The 25,522-nt window shown below is 39.1% G+C and overlaps 1 protein-coding gene across 4 annotated transcripts; it reads left to right on the top strand.

The window, feature by feature from the left end:
* The first annotated feature begins 7,149 nt into the window (after positions 1-7,149).
* Positions 7,150-25,329, top strand: UBE2D1 (ubiquitin conjugating enzyme E2 D1). 4 transcript variants are annotated; one of them, XR_015773232.1, is made up of 8 exons: positions 7,150-7,258; positions 15,117-15,180; positions 15,264-15,295; positions 17,923-18,000; positions 18,222-18,327; positions 20,554-20,647; positions 22,329-22,551; positions 25,047-25,329. XR_015773232.1 is itself a non-coding variant. In XM_014262620.2 (8 exons), the coding sequence occupies exons 2-8, from the start codon at positions 11,509-11,511 to the stop codon at positions 22,372-22,374; spliced, it is 435 nt and encodes a 144-aa protein (XP_014118095.1). In that variant the 5' UTR covers positions 7,197-7,258; positions 11,401-11,508; the 3' UTR covers positions 22,375-25,329. The 4 variants fall into 4 exon arrangements, 3 of the variants coding, with proteins under 3 accessions (XP_005534192.1, XP_014118095.1, XP_087915946.1); XM_014262620.2 differs by adding an exon at positions 11,401-11,523 and having other exon boundaries at positions 7,197-7,258; positions 22,329-25,329; XM_088059820.1 differs by lacking the exon at positions 7,150-7,258 and adding exons at positions 8,851-8,868; positions 11,401-11,523 and having other exon boundaries at positions 22,329-25,329.
* The last annotated feature ends 193 nt before the right edge of the window (positions 25,330-25,522 follow it).

Here is a 25,522-nt window from a genome sequence, read left to right as displayed (position 1 = left end):
TAATTTGTTAGGAAGAGACATGATTGTTGCATTAGGAATTAATATCGTTGTTAAAAATTCTGAATTAGTAGTGAAAATATTCAAACTGACTCCCAAAGACGAAGAAGAAATTAACCCCAGAGTGTGGCACTCAAAAGGGGAAGTAGGGAAATTGGATATCAAGCCCATTAAAATAGAAATCGAGGACCCTGAAGACCCTATAAGGGTCAAACAATACCCCATCCCGAAGGAAGGGATGAGGGGTTTGAAACAAGTAATTGACGATCTCCTTAAAGGGGGTACCCTCGAACCCTGCATGTCCCAGCATAACACCCCCATCCTGGCTGTAAGGAAAACAGATGGCAGTTTCCGGTTGGTTCAGGACCTCAGAGCTGTAAATGCTAGAACCCGAACCAGATTCCCGGTGGTGGCCAATCCTTACACTTTATTGAACAGGCTCTCACCTGAGGATGTATGGTATAGTGTAATCGACTTAAAGGATGCTTTTTGGACTTGCCCTTTAGATGAAAATAGTAGGAATTATTTCGCTTTCCAGTGGGAGGACCCAGACACAAACCGAAAGCAACAACTAAGATGGACGGTCCTCCCTCAGGGGTTTGTAGAATCTCCGAACCTTTTCGGACAGGCTTTGGAACAACTGCTAACGCAATTCGTTCCTGAGGACGGGACGAAACTTCTGCAGTATGTTGATGACCTGTTGATAGCTGGGACAACTGAAGAAAATGTGAAAAGAAGCACGATTGCCTTGTTAAATTTCTTGGGACAAAAGGGGTTGAAAGTATCAAAATCCAAACTGCAATTCACAGAGCCTGAAGTTAAATATCTTGGACATTGGATATCTCAGGGGAAAAAGAAATTAGACCCTGAGAGGGTGGCAGGGATCCTTGCACTCCCTGCACCAAAAACAAAAAGACAAATTAGACAATTTTTAGGGCTCTTGGGATATTGCAGACAATGGATTGAAGGTTTTAGTGAAAAGGTAAGATTTTTGTATGAAAGACTGAACACTGACAGATTGAAGTGGACTGAACTAGATGAGATTAATTTTCAAGAATTAAAAAATGCCCTTATAACCGCTCCCGTACTAACTTTACCAGATACCAATAAGGGATTTCAGCTGTTTGTGGATGTAAGTGGGCAAACAGCACAAGGAGTTCTGACCCAAGAATGGGCAGAAAAGAAGAAGCCCATAGGGTTTCTCTCGAAAATTTTAGATCCGGTTAGTCGGGGCTGGCCTACTTGTTTGCAAGCAATTGTGGCAGTAGCTTTGTTGGTAGGGGAAGCTAAAAAGATAACTTTTGGAGCTTCCTTGATAGTCTACACCCCACATGATGTAAGAAATATCTTACAACAAAAAGCAGAAAAATGGTTGACAGATTCAAGGCTTCTGAAATATGAAGCCATTTTAATCAGCTCGCCGGGTCTAGAGTTAAAAACGACTACTGCGCAGAATCCTGCGCAGTTCTTGTTTGGAGAACCAACAGAAAAACTGCTACATGACTGCATTGAAACTGTGGAATTGCAAACTAAAGTTAGACCAGATTTAGAAGATCAAGAGTTAGAAGGGGGAGAGAAGTGGTTTATAGATGGTTCCTCGAAAGTTGTTGAAGGAAAAAGAAAGTTGGGGTATGCAATAATAAATGGCATATCAGGAGAAATTGTAGAATCAGGTCCCCTAAAAGCAAGTTGGTCTGCACAAGCTTGCGAGCTCTATGCTCTCCTAAAAGCCCTCCGGGGATTGAAAGGAAAAAGGGGGACCATTTATACAGACTCACGATATGCATTTGGAGTAGTACATACCTTTGGGAAAATATGGGAAGAAAGAGGTTTGATAAATACGAAGGGAAAAGGATTGATCCACGGGGAAATCATTCGACAAATTCTAGAGGCTGTCAGAGAACCGAAGGAAATATCGGTTGTCCATGTGAAAGGACACCAGACAGGATGGCAGTTCCACACCCGAGGTAACAACCTGGCAGACAAAGAGGCAAAACGAGCGGCTTTGTTAACCGTAAGTACTCCTGAAATAACCCCGGAGGAGTCACCAAAAATCCCCATGCTCCCTTCAGAAAGGGAGATAGAAGAATTCAGAAAGGTAGGAGGAACCTTTGAGAAGGGAAAATGGTGGTTGCCTGATGGGAGAGAATTAATTCCAAAAGGGATGGCAAAGGGGGATACTACAAAGATTACACAAACAGACTCATTGGGGAACTCGGGCATTAGCTGAACAGTTTCTAAAATTTTTCGGGTGCAAAGGAATCTTTGAACTCGCCAAACAGGAGGTGCAAGGATGTGTGATATGCCAAAAAGTAAACCGATCAAAATTTAAGCAAACAGCCTGGGGAGGTCGCCCTCTCTCATACAGGCCATTTGAAAGAATCCAGGTGGATTTTACTGAGCTACCAAAAATCGGTAGATATAAATTCTTATTAGTAATAGTAGATAAATTAACACATTGGGTAGAAGCCTTTCCCAGAGCAAGGGCAACAGCCCAAACGGTATCGAAAATTTTATTAGAGGAAATCACTCCCAGATATGGGATAGTAGATTATATCGATTCAGACCAAGGAACACACTTCACATCAAAAATTATCAAACAAATATCAGAAGCCCTAGGCATCAGATGGCAATATCACACCCCTTGGCATCCTCAGAGTTCAGGACAGGTGGAAAGGATGAATCAAACATTAAAATCCCAGCTATCTAAACTTATAATTGAAACGAAAATGTCCTGGATTAAATGTCTCCCCCTTGCATTACTGAATATAAGAACAATGCCACACTCTGAGACAGGTCTATCCCCTTTTGAAATGTTGTATGGGATGCCGTACAAGCATGGAATGCCGGTGGCACACCCTCAGGTGGAGGATGTACAGATACAACCCTATCTCATTTCTATAAACAAAAATTTACAGGATCTGCGGAAAAGAGGACTGATTCCCCAAAGCACCACACTGGGATTTCCAATACACCAAATACTGCCTGGGGATAAAGTTCTGATCAAAGCGTGGAAGGAGCTCCCCCTCAGCCCCCACTGGGAAGGAACATTTCTCATCCTACTGACCACAGATACCGCAGTCCGGACTGCAGAAAGGGGTTGGACACACTCATCTCAGGTAAAAAAAGTAACGGATTACAATTCCTCCGAGTGGAAAGTCACCACCCCTCCGGGAGAACTGAAAATTAAACTCCGGCGTCATCACAAATGACAAGTGACGGGCAGATAAGTTGCATTAATCCTGATTGTTATTGTTTTCCATTTATCCATTTCAAGTATGCTTATTGTAAACAGATTTGGGTGACCCACTGTTTGGGGGGATACAAACCCAAAGGATTGTGTACAAAGTGTCTAGAAAAGGAACAGGAGGAAACTGGCCATTTTCTAACGCTTGCCACCTGGGCGGGGTTTTTGGAACTAGACTCTCCTGAGTGGTTCCTATTTTTTCAAAAAGGGTTGAGAGGCAAACTAGATTCTAAAGCAGAGGCTTTAGTAATTGAGTGTCGAAAAACGATTAAAGTACCGTGTAGGAGAGATACGATCAAAGCGTCTCGGTGGGCTGCTTTCAAGAGAAGGTACGCCATAAGGACTACAAGGGCCCCTGAAGACAGTCCTTGCTGCCGAGAAGATGGTAGTCCCCGCCGTATGTTCCTATACGGGCGAAGGGCAAGGCAGAGGGATGCAATTGTGGGGAATCCTGACAGTCCTGAATCTAGCCATGTGCTTGGCCGAGGGAATGAGTCCCGAGGTACCTCCAGGGGAGCGTCCCCTGGGGAAGTGTGAGCAGTGTCGGACTGCCACAGGAACCGAACGAATGATTGACTGTCCTCCGGAACTGCGAAAGGGCTTATGTTTGTCCAATGGCACTCAGTATAATCTTTGTAACTTAAAGGGGGAGGTCTGGTGTTTCCGCCCAGGGGCAAGTTTTAAGGACGGACAGTTTCAAACTCCTAAGAGACAAAAGACCAAGACAACCCACTTCAGGTACAGGAGGGAAGTGGGGGGAGTTCCTCCGATCTCAATTTGCAGTCAATGTAATAAAACCATCTGGATCGGAGGGAAAAGGCAATCCACATTTATAGCATATTACAAAATCAATCCCTTATGTTATAGTAAAGCAAACTTGAAAACGTGTACTATAGGTGGAAAATTGTATTGGGAGGGTAAAAATTTGAAACATGAAGAAAAAGCCTCCTTTAGCAATGAACCCATAATTCTGGATTTGTTAAAAAGTGATGATGATCGGGTGTGTTTGCAATTTGACCAGGTATTCTGTTTTTCTAGAGATGAAGAAGGGTTAGATCCAGAAAGCAAAATAAAACAACTAACCTTAGAATTAAAAAGACAAGAAATAGAGAACTGAAGAAAGAGGCTGGAGCAAGAGAGACTTAACTCTCTCAGTGAACATTATGACCAATTAGAAAAACAATACAATAATTGGGGATTACCAAGCCCTAACCAAAACCTATTCATAGATCTAATACAAGAGATTGCCACAGAATTAGGTCTATCGAATTGCTGGATATGTGGTGGTTTGAAATCAGCCGAAAGGTGGCCATGGAAGGGAGAAGGACTCACCCCAGAGCAGCTCTTAAAATGGAAGGGTTTAAAATTATCCAAAACTACACGAAGACCCGAGGGGTGGGTAATATGATCAAAGAATAATTGGGACCTTCTGCATTAGCAGAGAAGGGAAAGAATTCACCGATTTAGTAGGCTATACCCCGTGTATAAACACTCTCACGGTGAATTCTGACAGCAAAACAAAAGTTTGGCAACCTGAACCACCCGCGGGCTATTGGAGTCGCTCCCGGGATAATAACTGTGAATGGATGGAAATAATTGGACTTTGCTGGTACAAAAACTCTGGGGCCAATCCCTTCCATGAGCTAATAGGCCTGAAAGAATATTGGGATGATCCGGCAAAGTTGAACAAGGGTTGGGAAGCTCCTGATGGCATATATTGGATATGTGGAAAAAAGGCATACAGCGAGCTACCTAGAAGGTGGAAAGGATCCTGCACACTTGGAATAATTCGGCCCTTTTTCTTTACTCTACCTAAAACAGAGAGCAAATCATTGGGAGCCCCTCTCTTTGAGACATTAAACAGACAAAGGAGGGAATTAAAACGGGAACTACCAATGGCGGGAGGCAACCAGAAGTGGAACGAGGAAGAATGGCCTGTCGAAAGAATCATTCAATATTATGGGCCCGCTACTTGGGCAAATGATGGCAGCTGGGGTTACAGAACCCCCATTTATCTCCTCAACAGACTTATCAGGTTGCAAGCAGTGGTAGAGGTAGTTTCCAACCACACTTCAGAAGCCCTAGAACTCCTAGCCAAACAACATTCACAAATGAGAGCTTTTGTGTATCAAAACAGACTAGCTCTCGATTATCTGCTAGCCGAGGAGGGAGGAGTGTGTGGCAGATACAACGAATCCGAGTGTTGTATGGAAATAGACGATTACGGGGAAACAATAAAAGGATTGGCTGCTGAAATAAAGACAGTAGCACATGTACCAGTCCAAAAATGGAATTCAATCCTACAAGCCTCCTGGTGGGACCAAATATTCGGGCAAGGGGCTTGGTGGAAGAAGCTAGTATTCTTCATAGTTTGTTCAATTGCCGGAATCATTTTCCTTCCCTGCTTAATTCCTTGCTTCATCAGACTAATTCACTCTGTTGTGCAAGGAATGCAGATTGCCACCCTTCCAATCGATCCTGAGAAGGCACAAGGGAAACCTACTTCCCTCTCTAAACTAATGAAATTAGAGGAGGAAAAGGAAAACAAAAACGCAATGAAGGCTTTAAAGAATTTTGAAAATAAACATAACCTGTCACAAGAATATTGTGAGAATTCGCTAACGGACTGGGAAGAAAATGAATGTGAGTGAAAATTATAGTCCTTCCCCCGTAGAATTGGATAAAATAACACGAATTTTTAATGTGATGGATTATTAGGCGGGGGACTGTGATAAATGAACTTGTAAAAATTCGTAGAGATCTAAATAAATATGTTTGTAGCTATAATAATATAAAATATAAAGTACAGTGTGGCCCACAAGTCCTTCCCAGATCTAGTCGCGAATTCCCATTCGAGAGATAACGATCCTAGCCGGCGCCCATCAACGGAAAAGAATAAACAGGACATGGGCCATCGGGCCATCGGACAAGATACTCATCACCGGACCTGAACACCCTGCCTTGCAGGCCACTGTTGGGGAAGCAATCAGGCAGACAAAGGGAAAAAGTCCAGCCGAGATATCCATCAGCTCCAACCCGGATCCAACCATCCCATCCAGATGGCCTGAACCAAAATGAAATCAAGGAACACTCAGAACTTCTTTACATATGAGGAGACTCTGCCCGGACGTCTATTTGACTCTATTCTCCAACGCCAGGAAATCAATTCATCCAACAATCAAGGACCCTTGGTGAATGGTGCCTGCCTGGAATTTGGCCTCAGGACACAAAATCCCTATAAAAACCCCCGGACAGTCTACCCTCCTTCGTGGATTTGGGAACACCTATACCTTTGGGTATAGACCCCTGTCCACCCAGCGCTGCGCTGTTTATTTTATTGTGGTTTTTCCTCATTGTTTATTTTTTATTATAAAAATTGTTTTATAATAAATTGTTCTTTTATTTAACCCAAATTTGCCTTTGCATTTATAACACAGACTATAGTTTACACCTCTTTTAGAGGGATTTATATAAATTTGTGTGCAAATTAGCTGCATTCACTGCAGTGCCGCTGAATCCTTGCATTGGGGCCAAAACGCCGGTTCTGCTAGAGGATTCCTCAATCCTCGGACCCGGGCCCTTTCATTTTTTCTTTCCTTTCTTCTTTACTCCCTCATCCATTATCCCTTCCCCCGCTTTGTTTCTTTCCGTTAATGAACACCCGAGTTTATTTGAACTCCCGAAGTTGTGTCTTTTTCCTCACACCCTTGTTCATTAGACACAGACATTACCTCTTTCTCACTCAGCCCCGCAGATCCTCAGGGGCAGAATAGTACCGGGCCAGCCGAGACTTCGGCGCGCGCCGCACCGCCAGCGGACTGCGCTTCCCGGCGAGCCCCGCGCGCGACCGCGGCTCCGAAGACGCAGGAGGACACAAAGGGCAGGGCGATTGCATTACCCGCCCTTCCCGCTTCCACGGCGCGCTTCCACCCTCCGCCCCGCCCCAGCCGCGCTCCGGCCGCCTGCTTCGCGCTTCCGCTGCGCGTTCCCATGGCGCTGAAGCGGATACAAAAAGTGAGTCGGGCTGAGCTATGGGAGGGGGCGGAAAGAGCACCCTGCCTTTGGGTAGTCTCCGGAGCTGCCTTCCCCCTTGGTGCCGGGGGTTGAGGCGGTGGCCGGACCGGGCTCAGCGAGAGGTGTCGCGGCAGCCGCAGCCGCGCGCTTTATGCCATCTTTGCCAGGATTCGTCCTTCCCTCGCCGGTAGCCGGGGAAGAAAATTGAGTGTGAGGCTGAGAAGGAGGGCTCTTGTCGGCCGCCGTGCGGTTTCGGGACACTACCTCCTTGAAGGCCCCGCACCCCGAGTCGGTGCTTTAACGCGCCGTTTGTGGGCCAGCCGCGATGCTCCGAGCGGTGTGCGGAAGCGGGGAAAGCCGAGGTGCTAATGGAGAGTCTTTAGCTGAGACGCAGGGACTACATCAGTCGCCCACACGCTGCGCTGCTGTTGTGCATGGTTGGTCCGCAGTGTGCGCAGGCTGTTGCCTGGGTTAAGAAGTGCTGTCAGCATAGTTCTTGGTGTGACCTTTGAACGTATCCCAGTTGTAGTGTTTTGGGCTGGTACTTGTAAATGGCCTGGTTCAAGCTGTGAATTCTTCGTTTCCTTTTGTTTGGCGAGGCTGAGCTGATCGCTGTACAGTACCGGGTATCGCGACCAGCACGGGAGGGAAGTTAAGGTTAGTGCTTTGGCCCTAGAACCGAACCCGTGGTGTGTGGTTGCTGTCGGTGTGCCGTGTTTAGGCGGCTTTGGTGCCATCCTGGTTACGTGATGGTGCTATTATTTCTTGTGCAGGATTCCCTTTTGCTATTGGAAGCCCTTGGTATTGCAGAAATAGGATTCTATAGTGACCAATTAACCACAGAGTAGGCAGATTTAGGATATCCTACAGTAAGTACCAATTTATTTGGATGGATTTCTACCAGAAGCTGGTAGCCCGGTCTCATGCTGCAAAGCTTATGCCTTTACAGGTAGTGCAATTACAGGACAATTTTGTACCTTTGTATCATATGTTTGTAGTGAATGTTGCATTTGACCATTATATCAAATATTAACAAATAACTACAGTGGTTTTTTTTTAGCAATAACTTTGTCGTGCTTCTATGTATTATAGGAATGGTTTGCCTTTTGTTGCCATTTCAATTTCCCACCGTTTCTTGAATATCTCCTTACTCTCATGTTTCAAGAAAAGGATTGTTCTGAATACTGTCTCTTTCCAATTCTTGTTCAGCTCCTTTCTGCTAAGGTAAACAGACAAAGGGGAAGGTCTGGTAATCTAGTATTTTTGAGATGGAGTGGTAACCACCACTTGTGGCTTTCCAAATGAGGCCCAAATAGTAGGATTATTCTTCATACTTTTATCGTGTTCCCTGTGTAACATTTCTTTCTGCTTTAGAGACGTTCATACATACTGGAAAGCCACAGTTTTCTTTAATGTGGCATTTAAGAACTTTGATAGACTTGAAATTATGGTTAGACTTTTTATGTAAGTGTCTTTCATTCTGTTAGCCTTATTAATTCTGTTTCTACTCTTTCAAAATGAAGACGTGCTTTCCAACCTGCTGACTGTAAGGTGCTATGAGATTTCCTGGTTATACAATAACTTCTACCTGAAACATGAAGAGATGCTAGGTAAGGACCTTCGAGAAGAGTTGAGATTAAATTCTCAACTAGTTACCACTTTGCTTCCAGTTTGCTGCAGAAATGGCTACTGTTGGTTTTCTTTTTTTTTCATTAACCACCCTCATCACTCTCTTATGCATTTCCAGGGGAAGAAAAAAAATCTAGTAGAGGGATTTGGCTAGCAGCCTATCTCTGAAGAAGTAGAAGACGAAAGGGAATGGCAAGGAAATAGGTTTGTTTAAAATGGAAAGTTAAAATGGAGAAGTTTGAAAAGACTATCTTGATGTCTCTGTAACACAAAATTTTTCCTGAAAATCACAGAACTGGAAGTTTAATGGTAGATGAAATGTATTTTTATGCTGGTGTGTTTATCTCATCTACTTTCCTGGTGTTTCAGACTGGCTGTAAAGTTGATAGTTATGTTGTATCCCAGGGATGGGAAGGGATAAGATCTGGAGTAGAGGACATGCTGTGGTTTCAGAATGCTAGAGGAATTCCTTGGAGAACAAAATGCTGTCAGCAAACGCAGTGGTATTGCTTGGGAGCTTGTCAGTCTAGACATACCGTCTGAAGTTAAGCTTGGTTGGGTTTAGGGTGGTTCAGAATTGTGCTTGAACAAAGCTAAGAGATTTTGGTGGCAAGCTCGAGTGTTCGCAGCAGTTTTGATAATTTGTGTGTTCAGCGTGACATCACCTATGAAGGAAGCAAAGCTATAATATGTCAACCTGTTAGTAAGCATATTTTTTGTCATACTGGTTGGGACTCTGATTTCTAAATAATACTGCCACTGGAATCTGCGTCGTTGCATCCTGCCTTTGGTTGATTGTCTTTGAGGGACTCCTCAAAGGAGGACAGCTTGTGGACTTCCAAGAATGTACCCTAGTTACAGAAAGACATTGTGCTTGGGAGCTTTCTTAAAAAGTGTGCAACTGAGCAACCAGTGAAGAAGCTGATCACTGTATATGGAGATACGTTGATCTTAGTGCTGTAGGTGGAAGAACAGTGAGAATATGAAGCCCTGCTCTGCAGGCACGGCTGTCAGCAGTGTCTCCATGACAGACTCTGAATCTCAGAATTCCTCAGAGAGTTTAGGGTCAGGGGATTCTTACTCATGTTGAAGATCCTGTGTTCGTTTACCTTTTGAGTGCTTTGCTTTGTCATTGTATGAGGGAGGCACCGAATTTCTACACTGTCAAAAAAATTCAGTTACACTGTGTGTGATGTTCTGTGAAGCAGTGAAGGAACAACACATTTTTGTGAGCATTGTAAATTCCAGATGCTGCAAATGACAAAAGCAAAACAAATAGTGTAGGTTTTAGTTGAGAAAGAATAGTGTGCAAAGAAGCCTTTATTCTTGCCACCTCTGGAAAGTGAAATACTATGACTTTTGTGAAAGGTGGAAAATAATTCAGGATGTCAGGTTCTGCAGAATAGCGTGTAGGTCTCAGTTCTGTCCATCTGTCTTATGCAAAACCATTTTTCTGGAGTTCCTGTTCCAAATTCTTTGTTCACATATCTAATTTGCAGAGTTTGCCATCCTCTTAGTTCCATATCACAGCTGAGATTGTTTTCATCATACATCCTGTACTGGGTGCTCCTCCAGTGTTAGTGGGAGGTTGATGTGCTTGCTAATGCTCAGGCTGTCTTGTAAATATTTTTCTTACAGGCATAAAAAAAAAATCAGACTTAAAGAGATTTTAGAAGATATTTTGAAACCAGAAAGGAGATAGATTTGAACATTGCTTTAAGAATAGCTGTTGGTTTTATCTAATTGATACATAGTGCTTGATTGTTTTTCTCCTACAACTCAGTAAGAATAGAAGCATTCAAACATTTAGTTGTTTCAATGAACTATATGTCTCTGTGGTTCAGTATGTTTCAGTGTGTTTCATATGTGCATAGTCTAACAGGACATACTAACTTGAAAAGTTATGTTGAAAATAACTTTTGTCATTGTAAATTGACTTAAATATAAATTAATGATATTTGTAGTTTAGATTTTGACTTTAAAACTGCAATCTTTAGGTAATTGACATAACAAGGAAACTTTTTTGGCTCTAACATGAAATGTTTGACTTTGCTTTCAAAACCTCAGCTGTGATACTACATATTTTAGGAACTTTTTTTTTTGCATTAAAACAATGTACAGAAATAGAATATTTATTAACCATTATAGCAATAAATCTTATTATAAATATGTGCTTTATATTTACAAAATTTGTGAAGAACCAGAGGAATCTTTAACTAGTCTTAAGTATGATCACTATGAGGTTTTTTGACAAATGGTTCCAAGCAGCAGTGTACACATGGAATTGGTAGGAAATGAGTCTGTGGTCTACAGTGCATTTTGTGCAAGAAATTAAGAACATAGCTGAGAAATAGAAATCTATATTTTAAATAATAGTGTGGAGAAAGATGCTGGTTATGGTTTTGTATTGTTAGGAAAATGAAAATAGCTAAATAGCTTTCAGTGATGCTGTCTGCAATTTATTTTTGTCTTCAGATAATTTGCAGTCTTTTTTTCTGAATATTTTTTTTTAGACTGAAAAAAGACATGTTTAGGACTTCTGTGCTGAGAACGTTTATTTCCTTGTCACCAAAGTATCCTTTACAGTGTTGTTCCAATAGCTTTTTGGGAGAGAAGCCTGGATGCTAATCAAGCATGTAAGTGTTAAATTGGCCTTGCAGTCTTCATACTTTTATGAAATACATCCTGTATTATTCTTTGACCATGGGTATTAGTCTGCACATTTGGAAATGTCTCCAATGTTTATAGATTACCACAGCCTGTTTTTTACAGCTGTTAAACTTGAATTTTTACTTCATGCTATCTACGGGGCTTTTCAGGAGTGTGTGTAGTGCAAGGGAAGGTGATAGTTTGGAGGCTTTGCCATCTCCAGTAGTATGTTAACCATTTATATTCTATTCTACCCTGAAATGGTTTGTATGAGAGGATTAGAAGATTCATTCCTACCACTGTCCCCAGCTTAGGTATTTTTCTCCATACACATTTATCCTACCTGTACTGGGTTAGTGTGGCATGTGTTGGAGCTCTTCAGAGATGCTTTTATGCTGTTGTGTTCACATACATGTTGTGTTTGAAATAACTTGTACTTCTCATGCATTTCTTGCAGACAGAATTTTGGGGTTGTGTATTCTCATAAAAGATGTTGCACCAGTGTACATTATAATTTAGAGTGGTGACTTTCTCTTTTGAAAATGAATCTCCACTGCTTTGAGCTATAGATCCTGTTTGTCAGCATATGTATGTCTTGCATCAGCATTTTCTACACCAGCGACTAAAAGTATTCATGCAGACCCTTGAAGTGACCAGACCTGTGTCATACAGCTACGTGGTAATAATCCATAAAGCTTGGACAAAGCTGTTGTAACCAATTAACTTAAAATTACAGGTGAATCTCTGGTGTTGTCAGTGTAGTGCCCCGCATGCAGTTATCGTGCACTTCTTGATGATGTTTGAGCACATTAAGCTTTGTGAGTCTTCAGCCTGGTTCCATAAAAAAAAGCAAAATTTTGGCCTCCTTCTAAAGAGCATCTGTGCTTTGTATAAAGAATTCTTTTATTCAGTGTCTCATTTTTTTGTGAATACGTAAAGTCATGAAGAAATTTTTCTACATGTATTTATTTAGAGGATCCTCACTTCTGTTCTGCAGTGTTCAATTCTGGGCATTGTCTGGGCACTGTTCTGGGCACACAGGGACATTTGAGTATCTCCTTGCCCTATTTCAAAAAGGTATAGGAAAGCTTGAAGCCTAAATCTTACAGCTCTCCAGATAATTTTGCTTTAAAAAATTATTAAATTTGCCAAAGCTTAAACATCATAATCAACAATATAAATCTGAATAGTTCTTCATTTTTATCACAACTTGATCTGAACTTCTGTATGTAAAGGTTCAAACTGTTCATACTGTTGGATCATGTTACCACTTGTATTTTTAAACCACATTAGCTTCACATATGGATGCAAAATACAGCTTGAATTTGCTCTACTGAATTTGAAGTTTGATCTGGCTTTGTGTTTCATAGCTGCCAAAGCTCTCTTAATGTATTTGTTAACATTGCTCTCATTTGGTGAAGTTTATTGAAGAGAACCTTTACTTCATTGTTGTTAGGAAAAATTTATAAAGGGGGTTTATAGTTCTGGGTCTCATCAATATAGGATTAAAAATATTTGCTGGTTTTTTTTAATCATGGACAGATGTCAGTGCCTTTTTAGCTTGATCAAATTGAAGTGTATACCCAAGGAGCATTTCCCAGTTCTGTTAATTCTTAAGTACTTACATACATATCAAAGAAAACAAATTTGTGTGGTTTTGGGGTATGTAAAGATCTTGATGAATACATCTAGCAACAAAAGCACTGTTACAGACTTGTGACTCTAAGTGGTTGCCTGGTAGTTCCTATATGCATTTGGAATGTTTGCGTATACTTTAGAGACTTTCTGAAAAGTTTAAGCTACATATTTTTCCAGTTACTGACTTGAATTTAGTAGTCATTAATGACTTAAAAAATGCATGATTGTTAGTCTGAGTTCTCTGTTTCAGCATTGTAATGTAGCTGTTTTGTTTTGGTTGGGTTAAGTGTGTGTACAAGACCTAATCTTGTCTCATTAGGGTAGATCTTGAGTTGCAAATTAGAGAAGACAGTGCCTATAACAGCTCTGCTGCTGGTCATGTTTGCCTCTGGTGATTGCTGGAAACTGGAGGTTTGTTGACTCTGTGCGTCCTGGCAGTGGCTTGGCTTTGCATAAATAGGTGGTTTTCTGAATCGCTCATTAATGAAATTTGAATCCTCAAGTTAAAAGGTAAAGTGCACCCCTAAAGTGCCTTTTTTAGTTACAGTCTAGCCCAGAATGTTGCTTCTGGATCAGCATACAGTGTCACCAACATAATAAAGTGCAGACAAGTAATGCCAGTTGATAACCTGAGCTATTGCAGTATATTAAAAAGTGTCTCTCTTATTTTAAATCGCAAGGATTGTGAGAAGTGACTTGCAGTAGTAAGAAATGGTGCCGTGCTTTTCTTTGATTTCAGGGCCAAGAGTACACCTGTAAGTTTGGCTGAATTTAGGTGTCAGATCCATAGTAAATTGAGTTTAAATATTTACTGGATGTCATAAATGGAAAAATATATCACAGCAGTTGCGAAGTGCAGATTTTTAACCTTTCAAATTAAATGTAAGGTCTGATCACAATGAGTACACCAATTCTACACTTGAGTTAAACTTCGCTCCTTTAAACCTTGATTTTGTAAGTAGTTGCCTTGATTAATGTATTTTGAATAGAAATGTTTCCGGTGTTACTTCTTAAGGTAAACTCACCTGCTTGTATCTATTGTTGACTTAAATTGCATGTTTTGAGTAAGGAACTGAGTTACTTAAAAACAGTGGTTTAACACACATCTTTTAACTTATTTCAAAGGAAGTACTTGCATGTAGCCGTTAAAGTTCTCACAGCACAGTTTCTGTCAGCCTAGAGCTGGAAAAAGTTGTTTGTCCTTAATACAATAAAAGTTCAGATATCAAAAGGAGTATATTGAATTTGATGAGGAAAATGAGCTAACATTACTGCCTGTCTTGTTTTCTGTTTCAAATAGTGATGATAAATCAAATGAACTGGTTTTGTGAAATCACGTAATAATTTTAAATTACTTGGGACTGTGTGGACTCATGCAAGAGAAATAAATCAGTTAAAACCAAAGACCACCAAAAGCTCCTCTGAGTGCTTAAGTTTCAACTTGGGAGTTTTTTAGTCAAAAAAAAAAAAGGCATGCAGGGAATTGAATCAAGGTACAGTAAATCAGGTGTAGAGCTAGTATTTTTCCTTTTGTTTCAAATTTAGTTAGGACCCTTTATATTATATTCCTACATCATTTCCAGGCAGGCTGCAGTTTAGCTCTGTTGATGTCCATAGACTAGGACAATACAGAAACAGGCTAATCAAGAAACCCTTTTTATTTGTTTTGTTTCCTTCAAGTATGCTGAACTTACTATGAACTTGGTTGCAACTCTCTTAAATTCTTTCAGATATGAATTTCTAGCACAGTGTTAGCTGCAGGCCATCTGGCAAATAAACTTTCTCCGTTTCAATGGACCTTTCAAGTGTTGATTGTTTTATCAAAATAGCACAAAAAATGCCCGTGGGTTTAATAAAATTGGTTTGTTTTCCCACTTTTGAAGGGATGCTGCCAAGTGGTATGGATTTTCATGTCTTTCAAATATTTCTGTGTTTCTTGCAGGAACTAAGTGATCTGCAGCGAGATCCACCAGCCCACTGTTCTGCTGGACCTGTTGGAGATGACTGTAAGCTTTCCTAGTACATTCAGTAATTTCAGTTCTGAAAAGGCTCAGAAAATCTCTAATTGTTGTATCTTTTTGCCTTTCAGTGTTTCATTGGCAAGCAACTATTATGGGACCTGTAAGTATAGGAATCATGCCCCTTAAAATGTAAGACCTTGCTTCTCCTTTGTTACGGAAGGATTCATTTGGGTTTCTGTAAACACAACGGCCACATTCAGCCCTGCTGAGTGTAGCTTGGAACTTTAGGGTTATATTGTTTTCTTAGTAGTCTGCTACTTTTGTTGCTTTTTGTAACTCAAAAATCCCTCCTCTTCATGAAGTTAAGAGTTGCTTAATTAGTCAGCTGTGGTGTTTGAGTTTGTGATCCGTGCTACAAAGCAAAGAGCTTGCTTTTCATAGACAGTCATATCAATAATGAAAGATTCCTCCATCTGAAAGGAGGAAGAGTGGGTGAAATCTAATATTAAAGTTGGTAACTGTAAACAAGAGTGGAGTTGCAGAGGGCTTTTAGAGCTAATTTTATTTGATAGCTGTGATGTGACTGGTAAAAGCATGTGGGTTTTGCAAACTTTTGCAAAGTTTCTGCATATGGCTTTTGTAGGCCAGCAGTGGGGTGCTTTTGTTGGTTTTTGTGCAAGAAAGGTGCTTTCCATGAGTTGAGGAAATTATGACTCTTGTGAAGGTAATGACATAAGAAATGACAAAAAAATCTTTAAAACCAGGAAAACTGAGAATAATTTTAGCAAGAAAAATAATAAAGAACAACATTATCTGAGGGAAGGTGTGCTTATTAATATCCTGGTAAGAAGTTTGTATTCCTAGTGTTTTCCTTTTGGATTTAATATTTTGGAAAGAAGAGTGTCTAGTTTGGAGAGTGAGGTGAGTCACGGTGTGAGGTGAAATTTTGAGATAATACTTAATCCATTAAGATGCAGCATTAAATCCTGGAGAAAAGTGGAAATGTGTCTGTTTTGAGAGTAATCTTCCATTTTCAGCACAGTTGTTCTCAAGCAGTGAAAGATCAGGCACTAATTTGCTTGTGGTGTGCTGGAATCTATTGTCCAACTCATCCATGGCCCAGCAGCAACTGTTTTCTGTAGTATGCTAATGCTTTTGCCCTTTTGCTTGAATAACAAGTATGTTGGTATGTTCTTCCCCATACCAAGGCCTTCTGACTCTTGCCCTCTTAAACTGCCAGAGGATGAATGGCAAAGTGGTGACAAAGAGTTAACAAAAGCTTGTGTGCTGGTTGCCACCAATGTCTGTCCTGAATGACTCGTATGACATGAGTAAAGGACATACTACGACATAAATTTTGGGTTAAATTCCATTTTCTTTTCCAGCTTGCAATTCAGCTTTTGTATTCTGTAATGAAAAATATTATTTACTTTAAGTTCCTCAGATGTCTCTTTTTAAGAGTAAGAATGATCATCTCTTGCCAGCTTTTCTCAGTTGTATCTGCAGATACATAGGAACAGAACACTTCACATATTAATCCTTTATCTTAATAACAAAAGAAATGAGGGGTGCACATTCTGTATGTTTCCTGATGACCTGAGGGAAGCATAGAACTAAAGCCTACCTTCAGAATTCACTTCCTGTGTGTGGAAGTATGGTCTGTCTATGGGCATCATCAATTTGTTTTACATACCTTGCTTATAAAACATAGGGTGAATTCACTTTGCCTTTTTTGACACTGAACTTCTCATCTTCAGCTTACTGTAACTTTGAAAAATCCATTTAGTATGCAAGAGGTCCTTTCAAACCTAATTGGAAGTAAAGTGGCAATCTTCTGAGGTCACCTAATGCTGACTTAGCGTGACAGTATATAACCTATCTTACTCTGCAGCCCTCTCTGCACTTTGAGCATGTAAGGGAGCATGGTTTAGCAGACCATTTGTGACATCACCTCTTACAGTCATGTAGCCATCTCTAAAACTGTTCATTTCCAAGGTCAAGCTTTTACTTAAAAGTAGTCTGCCTTTCCTTTCATAAGAAAACCCAAAAACTTGATCTTCAGCTTTTCTGCAATTGAGTTCCTACATGGTTGTTGTAAACTTACTGTGTAATGAGAGCAGTTTTCTTCTTTCTCTTAATCAGAAATGGCAGAACTGCTCTCTATCGCTTAGCCTCAAGACTTTCCAGGTCACCTTTTTAGTTAATCAAAATGAAAGTTCTTCAACAGATGACTGCAACAAAATTATTTCTATGAACTGTGTGCTACCTGGACATAAACCTGTGCACATGTTGTCTAACCTTTGCATGTTCAGATTTGTACAGGTCATAAAGATGTATGTTTTAAAATTCTCTGATACCATTATGATGAACTGAATTATGTTGGGAAATCCCACTCTTTGCATCTGCAAAGAGAAACCACTTCTTAGGGTAAGTATGTTTGTAGCTTAAGAATGGATGAGCAGCTGTGGTCTTGCATGGAGAAAGGATTTGGAGGACTTGCTCTGGCTTTTTATTCCCTTCAGTGCAGTGAAGCTGTTGATCTCCCTCTCTTTTTCTCCCCAGAAGGGCAGTGCTCCATAACTGTTGTGCTGCTGCAGTAGTAGCCACAGTTGGCTCTACAGTAGCTCTGCAGGCCAGTGTGAGGGTTCATTTCCCTCTGTGCCTTTCCAGTTTATGGCCCATAGTGGACTATGTACTGGGGAAAAAATGGATTTTCTCTAGGAGAAGGGAAGCTCCAAAACAGCTGAAATATATTAATATGTTTTATGTGTTTTGTTTTTTTCTCAGCCTGATAGTGCATATCAAGGAGGAGTATTTTTTCTCACAGTGCACTTTCCAACAGACTATCCTTTCAAACCACCAAAGGTAAGTCCTTTCGTTTAAAGAAAGTTTTTTTGTCAAAATTTATACTTTGAGGCTTAATTTTGGGAGTTAAGCCAGAAAGGTGAGCAATAGTATACATGTTCAACATGGATGCAGATAAGACTAAAAAAATTGTGTTGGCAGATCTGATGACTGGAAAGGAAGGGATGATGTTAAGGATTCCAAGTGTAATAACCCTAATCTGATGTCATTTGTTATTGCAGATTGCTTTTACAACAAAAATATATCACCCAAACATAAACAGTAATGGGAGTATTTGTCTTGATATCTTGAGATCACAATGGTCACCAGCTCTGACTGTTTCTAAAGGTAAACTGATTTGATAATGCATTTATGAAGCTGCATACATTGCCATGGCACTTTTTTTGTGTATTATTGCACTGTCTTAAAGATAGCAGTGGGAACTCCTTTATCCTGCATGTTTCAGAAGAGGCAAATTCCATTGGAATTCTTGTTATGATCCAAGATCCTGTCCAGTTTATTGGGAGTGTCACATTACAAAAAAAAATGCGTACACAGTAAAGAAATATTCTAAACCAAGTTGGGTAAGATAATAAATGTACAATTAGCCTGAAATGTGATAGCTGACTGTGCATGCTGAATGGAGGATAAAGTGATGAGCAGGGCTTCTAAATGACAACTTGGAAGTAAACATGAAACCCTGATGCTGATGTTGTATGAGCTTACACGATTGCTTGTTGATGACTCTTTGGGTTGCCTGAGCATCCTTGTGTGGACTAAGGTCTTAATTACACTTTATTTTAAAATGAGATAATTTGTTCTAGTTTACATTCCCTTGTAAGATGAGTATTTTTTAAATTAAGCTCCTTTCACAGTCATCAGTAAAAGTTTCATTAAAATATTTTCATCCTGTAGTTAAACTTTCTCAAAACTTGAACACTGTAGATTTTTTGGAAGATTAATGTAACATTTAAGCAGTTCTTTTGTTGCTGGTATTTTGTGTCACTTCAAAAGCTGCTTAAAATGTGGGTGCTGTTGTTTCTCCTCACCCATCTTCAAAATGCTAAGGCACACTTAATCATATTGTGGAAATTTCTCATGTGACTCAAAAGGTCAAGCTGTATTACATCTGATGTACTTGGGAACTCTCTAAGCTATGTGCCAAAGTGTAATTGCATTGGGTGTACAAGCAAAGACAAAATGGTGGGTCTTTGTCCAATGGAATTGCTCTATGGAAGTCCAGTTGCTGTACCTCCTTGGAAAAACAACTTCTCATGCTTACAGCCCTATGCAGTAATTGCACAACCCATATAAAATTTAAGTCTAATACTGCTTCCCGAAGTCATTGCTGAAGACATCAATTACTCTTATGTGTAATTGGTATATTTTTTTCACATAAATTAGGTGTTTTATAGTTATCCAAAAATTGTCTTCTTTCTAGTTATTAAGCAAATGAAAACTGGCACTTAGGCTTAACACTTGGTATCTACAACTGAAAACTTGTAAGATTTTTAGATCATCAGCATTTTTCTATCTCTTTACTTATTCAGCACTTCTTTGGTTATAAATGTAGAGCGGTCTGCTGGTCTCATGTTCAGATATTCTGTGCTTTTAGCCTGCTTGCATTTTATGTATTTCATAAACTGGAAATTAGCTCAATGACTCATGCAAGTTTCTCCTTTTTAGTCTTTGTTTAGCTGAATAAAAAGTTTCTAGAATATTGTAGCACCTCTGACCATGTATATGACCGTATATTCTAACCTGATTTTCTAATATTATTGGCACTTAAAACAAGTCAGTATTGAAGTGGCTGAACTTTCTCCTCCTGAAAATAGGTGTGGGCTCTTGGGTAACAAGATAAAGCAGGGGGAAAAAAGGTATTCTACAGTTAATTCTTATGGTAGCATGAAGTTCCCTTTCACATATTTAGAATTATTTCACTGTGTACTCTTGTATGCATATTAATTCTGACTGTAAAAATAAAAATTGCCTGAAAAGTATGGCCTGAAAATGTTAGGAAAACAAATCAAATTTCCTTGGTTCAATACCAGGAAATTAATATGAAATTATAAGTGAATACCTGTATTTAATGCAGATCAAGTATTTCCCAAAATGGAACTCACACTTAGATAAGATGTTCTTATGACTGAGAGAATAACTGTCAGCACAGAAGTGGAAAAGGATATGCACAAATAGAGTACTGTATGGCAATGTAATATTAATAATATTAGTTACCTTAACTGCAGGTGGAAAACTTAGTTTGAGAAAATATCTATATGTAACTGTGTAGTCTGTAGTTTGGCTAATGTTCCTAGGCTAGGATGTGGGAGAGAGATCATTACAAAAGGTACAGGTTCATGTTCAAATTCCCTGGGCTTGTGTCAGGTCTTAGGCCCTAGAGAAATGATGCTGTATAAAGATTTCTGCACAGAACTGTTAAATGACAGCTTAATACTAATATGTGTTCTTTTTCCAATACCCTCCTACCACCCTCCTTCAGTATACTGGAATATATTAAAGAATTATAGAAATACAGCAAACTAACTTGTTTAATCTAGTGTCTCTTTTATTTAGTTTTATTGTCCATATGCTCCTTACTTTGTGATCCTAATCCAGATGATCCTTTAGTACCAGATATTGCACAGATCTACAAGTCAGACAAGGAAAAGTGAGTATAATATACATAATTGTGTGTGGTACTTGCAGATGTCTATCTGCTATGCACCTTCAATACTAACTTTAGCAATACTCTTTTCCTAGATTTCTACAGGATTAGCTTTTTAAATATTGAGAATAGTGATGGATCCAGTAGAAAACTATAGGCATACACAACTGTTGGTAACTGATTTTTTTTATACTTAGTTACATAAAACCTTCATGCTTCTGTGTAACAGATTTATTGCATGAGAAATCATTTTCCCAAATATTAATTATTTGTTGCTACTGCAATCCTCTGGTTGTAAAACCTGTACAGAAGATTTTTTGACCTGTTTAACTGAGATGTTTGGTACCTGTTTTTTAGTGTTGAGCCATTGAAGACTTCTTGCAGTGTATGCAGTGGCCTGTGGCTCATCATGTCACAGATTCAGGAATATTTGAGTATTGCTTTTACCTTGAGCAGTAGACAGCAAAGGAGTGATGTAGAAGTTACATGGACGTCTGTGGTCTAGTATTTCTCTGCCTAGACTAAGAATTATTAAAATGGCCTTTTCCTCGCAGTTCATTGTCTGGCATAGTCAAACCACATAACTTCTGAAGTGCTTGAATGCTGTAGTCTATTCTGCAAAGTAGGTAGTGTTAAAGTTGAGGATGTTGTGCATCAGCTTCTTCCCATTTGTGACTCAACGTTTTTCCACCCACCTACTTATTAGTGGTTTCAGCTGTTGTGCCTCCTGTTTGTGGAGGAAGTGAATGAGGGATGGTTTTCTATCTCCAAACCTCAAAATTTAATCATTGCTAGGGAAAGTGAGAAAATGTATAGTCTTGACTATAGCTTTATCTTTTTATGATGATCACCTATTAAATTTTTCTTTGTTTTTTCTTGGATTTAGGAGATAAAAGATATGGTTGGTTACCCCGTAGCATTTATCTATGAGTATTTTACTATAAGTAAAGATCCAAAGACTTGTATGGTAGCATATTCTTAAGAAAACCAATTAGTACATGAGTTGCTATACTGATCTTAAGAAAGAGTTAAAAACTTGTCAGTATTGTTCTCTGGATGACTCAAGAAAACAAATCCAGTCTAAAAAGTAGAGTGTGGTAAATGTAAGGACCAGAGGGGAAGCTATCAATTCTCTAAGGACATTTATCCTTAGGATTATGGAATTAAAAGATAATCAGCTTCGTACCAGAAGGAAAAGGCTGAAGACTTAAAACCTAGTAAAAAATGCTTTTTGGAAAATTTTCTTTTCAAGTTCTGAAATGCAGCTGGCAGTGCAGAATGAAGAATAAAATCCCAGTTAATTATACTGAATTTTACGGAACCAAAATGTGTAAATTTTGTTAGACTCTTAATAGCATATGCCTTTAGGAGCAATTTGACAACAAATTCCTGTTTAGGTGCAAATAAAGGAACCAGTTGTGAAACACAAATGAAGGATGCACAATGCTATGCAATTCAATGCAAACCTGTGAAGTTGGGTTTGAGTCTGAATAGCTATGATAGGTAACCTTAGAAATTGAACGTGTAGTGGATATATACTTCTTGGCCTTTAGACCGTGTCAATGTTCTTTGACTCTGCTCAGAGGTGAAAAGCTCAGTAACACCTATATTAAGTACATAAGTGGCCATTGTCAATGTATCACTAACAGTTCTTCACTGTAATGCCTTCTTTCTGCACGTACAGATACAACAGACATGCAAGAGAATGGACTCAGAAATATGCAATGTAAACTTTTGAAGACGTTTTCATATACCACAGAGTACTGTAAAGTCTAGGTTTTTTCAAAATTATAAGGAAATGGAGCAGTTTATGGTTTCAGTGTGACACCCCTTGATTTTTTTTTCACCCATGTAAGTGTTTCTGGAGCAAGAGAGGACAAACTTCTGAAAATGACCTTATGACTTTGGTAAGAATATTTATCCTCTTTGTATGCTTTACAGAAGACATTTATTATGGTTTTTAAGAGTTGAACAGCTGCATCTTCAGACTACAAGATCTATAATTCAGTTGTAAATCAGTGAAACTATTTTTGCTGGGAAAAGCTTTTTTCATGTGATGAGTACTGTGTGTGTGTCATTGAAGTATCTTCCCTGTTTCATAAGTGTGTTCAAGTTTCTTTTTGTTAGTTCTCTTATATAATTTGTATTTTTTTTTACTGTATAGACTATTTTATTTACACTGTAAGTAATTTTATTTTAGACTTGCTTGTGCACAGTATTGACAAGGTGAAACTGCTAATAGTGAAAATAATTGGAGTATCTCACTTATTAGAATATTCTGAAGACTGACTGCAGACTTCTTAAAACCTAAAATGATCATTGCACTCTAAATCTGTGTGCTGATTATGGAGAAACACTTGGTTTTGATTCTGTTGCATACTTGACATAATTTTATCGCAATGTGAACTAGTTGCACTGATATGTAGAAATATATGTAACCATTTTATTGCTATTGACAACTGATTTTTGATGTATGGGCAACATAATACTATCACAGACCTTTTACAAATCCAGATGTAGCCCTTTCCATATAAATAAAATACATTTTCTACTTTCCCTGGCTAATTTTTTATCTTATCTAATGCATATTCTTAAAGTAATTGTTCTAACATTCTAACAGAGAATTGCCAGTAGTGTGTATGTGTCTTGTAGAGAGAATAGCCAATAAAGCCATACATCATGTACTACTTAGAACTCGTTTGCAGTTAATTTTTATCCTAGTTCTACCTTAGTGGATTTAGCATACTATGCTCATTGTTGGATATAGGATTTCAAATAGGTTAATGCAATGCTACACCAATACTCATCTGTGAAGGAGGTAATCACAAGAGTCTGATAAGGTGGTGTATTTGCAATATCAGAATGTTACAGTAAACTCACACTTGAAAGTGTGTTTTCTCCACATACTTGAAAGTAACTTTTCCATTAACTTGCACTTCAGTTGCTTCAGACTATGCATGTGGAAAACCAATAGTGCTGGAGAGGGGCAATCTGTTCTTAAAACATAGATCAAAAGCAGAAAAACTTGATTTCCTACTGTGAAAAACGAAGTTCACTCCTGTAAAATTTTAAAAAAGGTTTAATAAAGACAATAAGAGACATAAAATAAAGCAAAGAGTTATGGCCGGGTGCCTTGGCGCGCTGCCAAGAACACACCTGGTATCTTGGGAATACCCTTTTTATCCCATCCTGCTGTGAGGGTTTAATGCATATTCAAAGCATGTCCCCTCCCTGGTTCCACCTTCTTAGAATATACTCTTGCACAGTTTTATTTTCTGCTGGTCAGCATTTTTTTTGCTGGTCATCATTATTCTAGCTGGTCAGCATTATTTGAAGTTTGGTTTCCTTTCTTCTGCAAATGGTCAGTGTTGATAACAGTCCGGGCCCCTCATCCTTCCTTTGAGGGCAGCTGGGCTTCATATCTTTCCCCCCTGCCAACGTCCTGGTACCGGCTTTTTGATTACAGTTTGCTCTCCATCTCCTGCTGCTGATAATAGCCTGTTTTCCACTGTCCTTCTGTTGGAAAAACAGTTTGGTCCTCCCATTGTCTTGCCTGTTGGAGTTATCTTGCCTTGTCCGGATGAAACATATCCTTACCAGTCAGAATTCCCATCTAAGCCTATAACTTGCTAAGAGAGAAAAGAATATAGCAAAAGCATATAGCATATAACATTTATCAGAATAATTGTGAAAAGCCAATATTTACAACATGAATTCACAACACTACCATTCATTCTTCTTGGTTATTTGAAAATAAAAAAAGATGACGAAATGTTTTTCTCTGTATGTTGTACATGAAAGGAAAATTACTTTCAGCTGGGAAATTTGTCATAAAATATATTTTAAGATGAAAGATATATTTGATTTGGGGTTTTTTTGTTTGTTGTTTTTTTTATTTGAGTATGCATCAAACTGGAACATGGCATATGGGTGGTAAGTGTGCACAGTAGGAGCTTTTATTCCTACCAGTGGAATGTTAACTTAATGTTTGCTGATTTGCTGACATTAAATTGGTCACATACAGGAAAATGTAATTTCTGTGCTAGTTCTATCTGTGATGTAATGGTGATATTTGAAACAGCAAAGATTGAGACTGGTTCTAATAATCTTAAAATATCCCTATTCACTACATTTTGCAAGGTGGATAAATGGATTTTATTTTGTGAGTGCTTCATTGTACTTGAACTATGGCAATGTAGCTAGGAAGGCAAAGACATCATTTATAGTTCTTGCTCAAATTATTGTAGAAAACTGGCCATCAGAATGTGTTCACAGTTTTTATTTTTTGTAAGTAAAAATAGTAATCTGTTTGTACTAGAAGTTTAAATTTTTGGAATATGTACTGAACTGTGTGAAATCAGAAGTTTAACTTGGTTTCTTTCGGTTTATCATTTTGTCTTAGGGATGGTCTGAGAACATTTATAACTGGTAATGTTTCTGCTTTGTGCCATCCATGAATGACTTTCCATCACAGTATGAAACCAGCAGGAGGATTGAAAACCAACACCTATGTGTAAGATGTATTATTTAGCATATGTAAATATTAAAAAAGGAACTTGTCTTATATCATGCTGGTTTAGAGCTGTGAAGCTAAGTCTTTGATTCTTATGATACTCCTAACAGTTCAGCCTTTCTGCTTTTGAAATTACTGGAATTAAATGATAAATACATTATTTAAAACTTCAGTCATGCTATGAAGTGTCTGGGTTTAATCTGTGTAGAGAAACGCCTCCACTACTGCACCTTCAGAGCTCCTCCCTTAATGCTTTTTATACAAATTTTGTTTCCAGGGCTGAAAAGTTTACTTTATTCTGTGCTGTTTACTACGATGGGGGGGAGGGGGAGGGAAGAAAATATTTCTTTTTCTCCGAGAACTCG

The sequence above is a fragment of the Pseudopodoces humilis genome, chromosome 9 (assembly GCF_049639895.1).
Source record: "Pseudopodoces humilis isolate 2021_Gansu_Grassland_sample_001 chromosome 9, ASM4963989v1, whole genome shotgun sequence".
NCBI classification, from domain to species: Eukaryota; Metazoa; Chordata; class Aves; order Passeriformes; family Paridae; genus Pseudopodoces; species Pseudopodoces humilis.
Note: the sequence above shows the minus strand (reverse complement) of the source record. Positions and strands in the feature narration are given on the sequence as shown.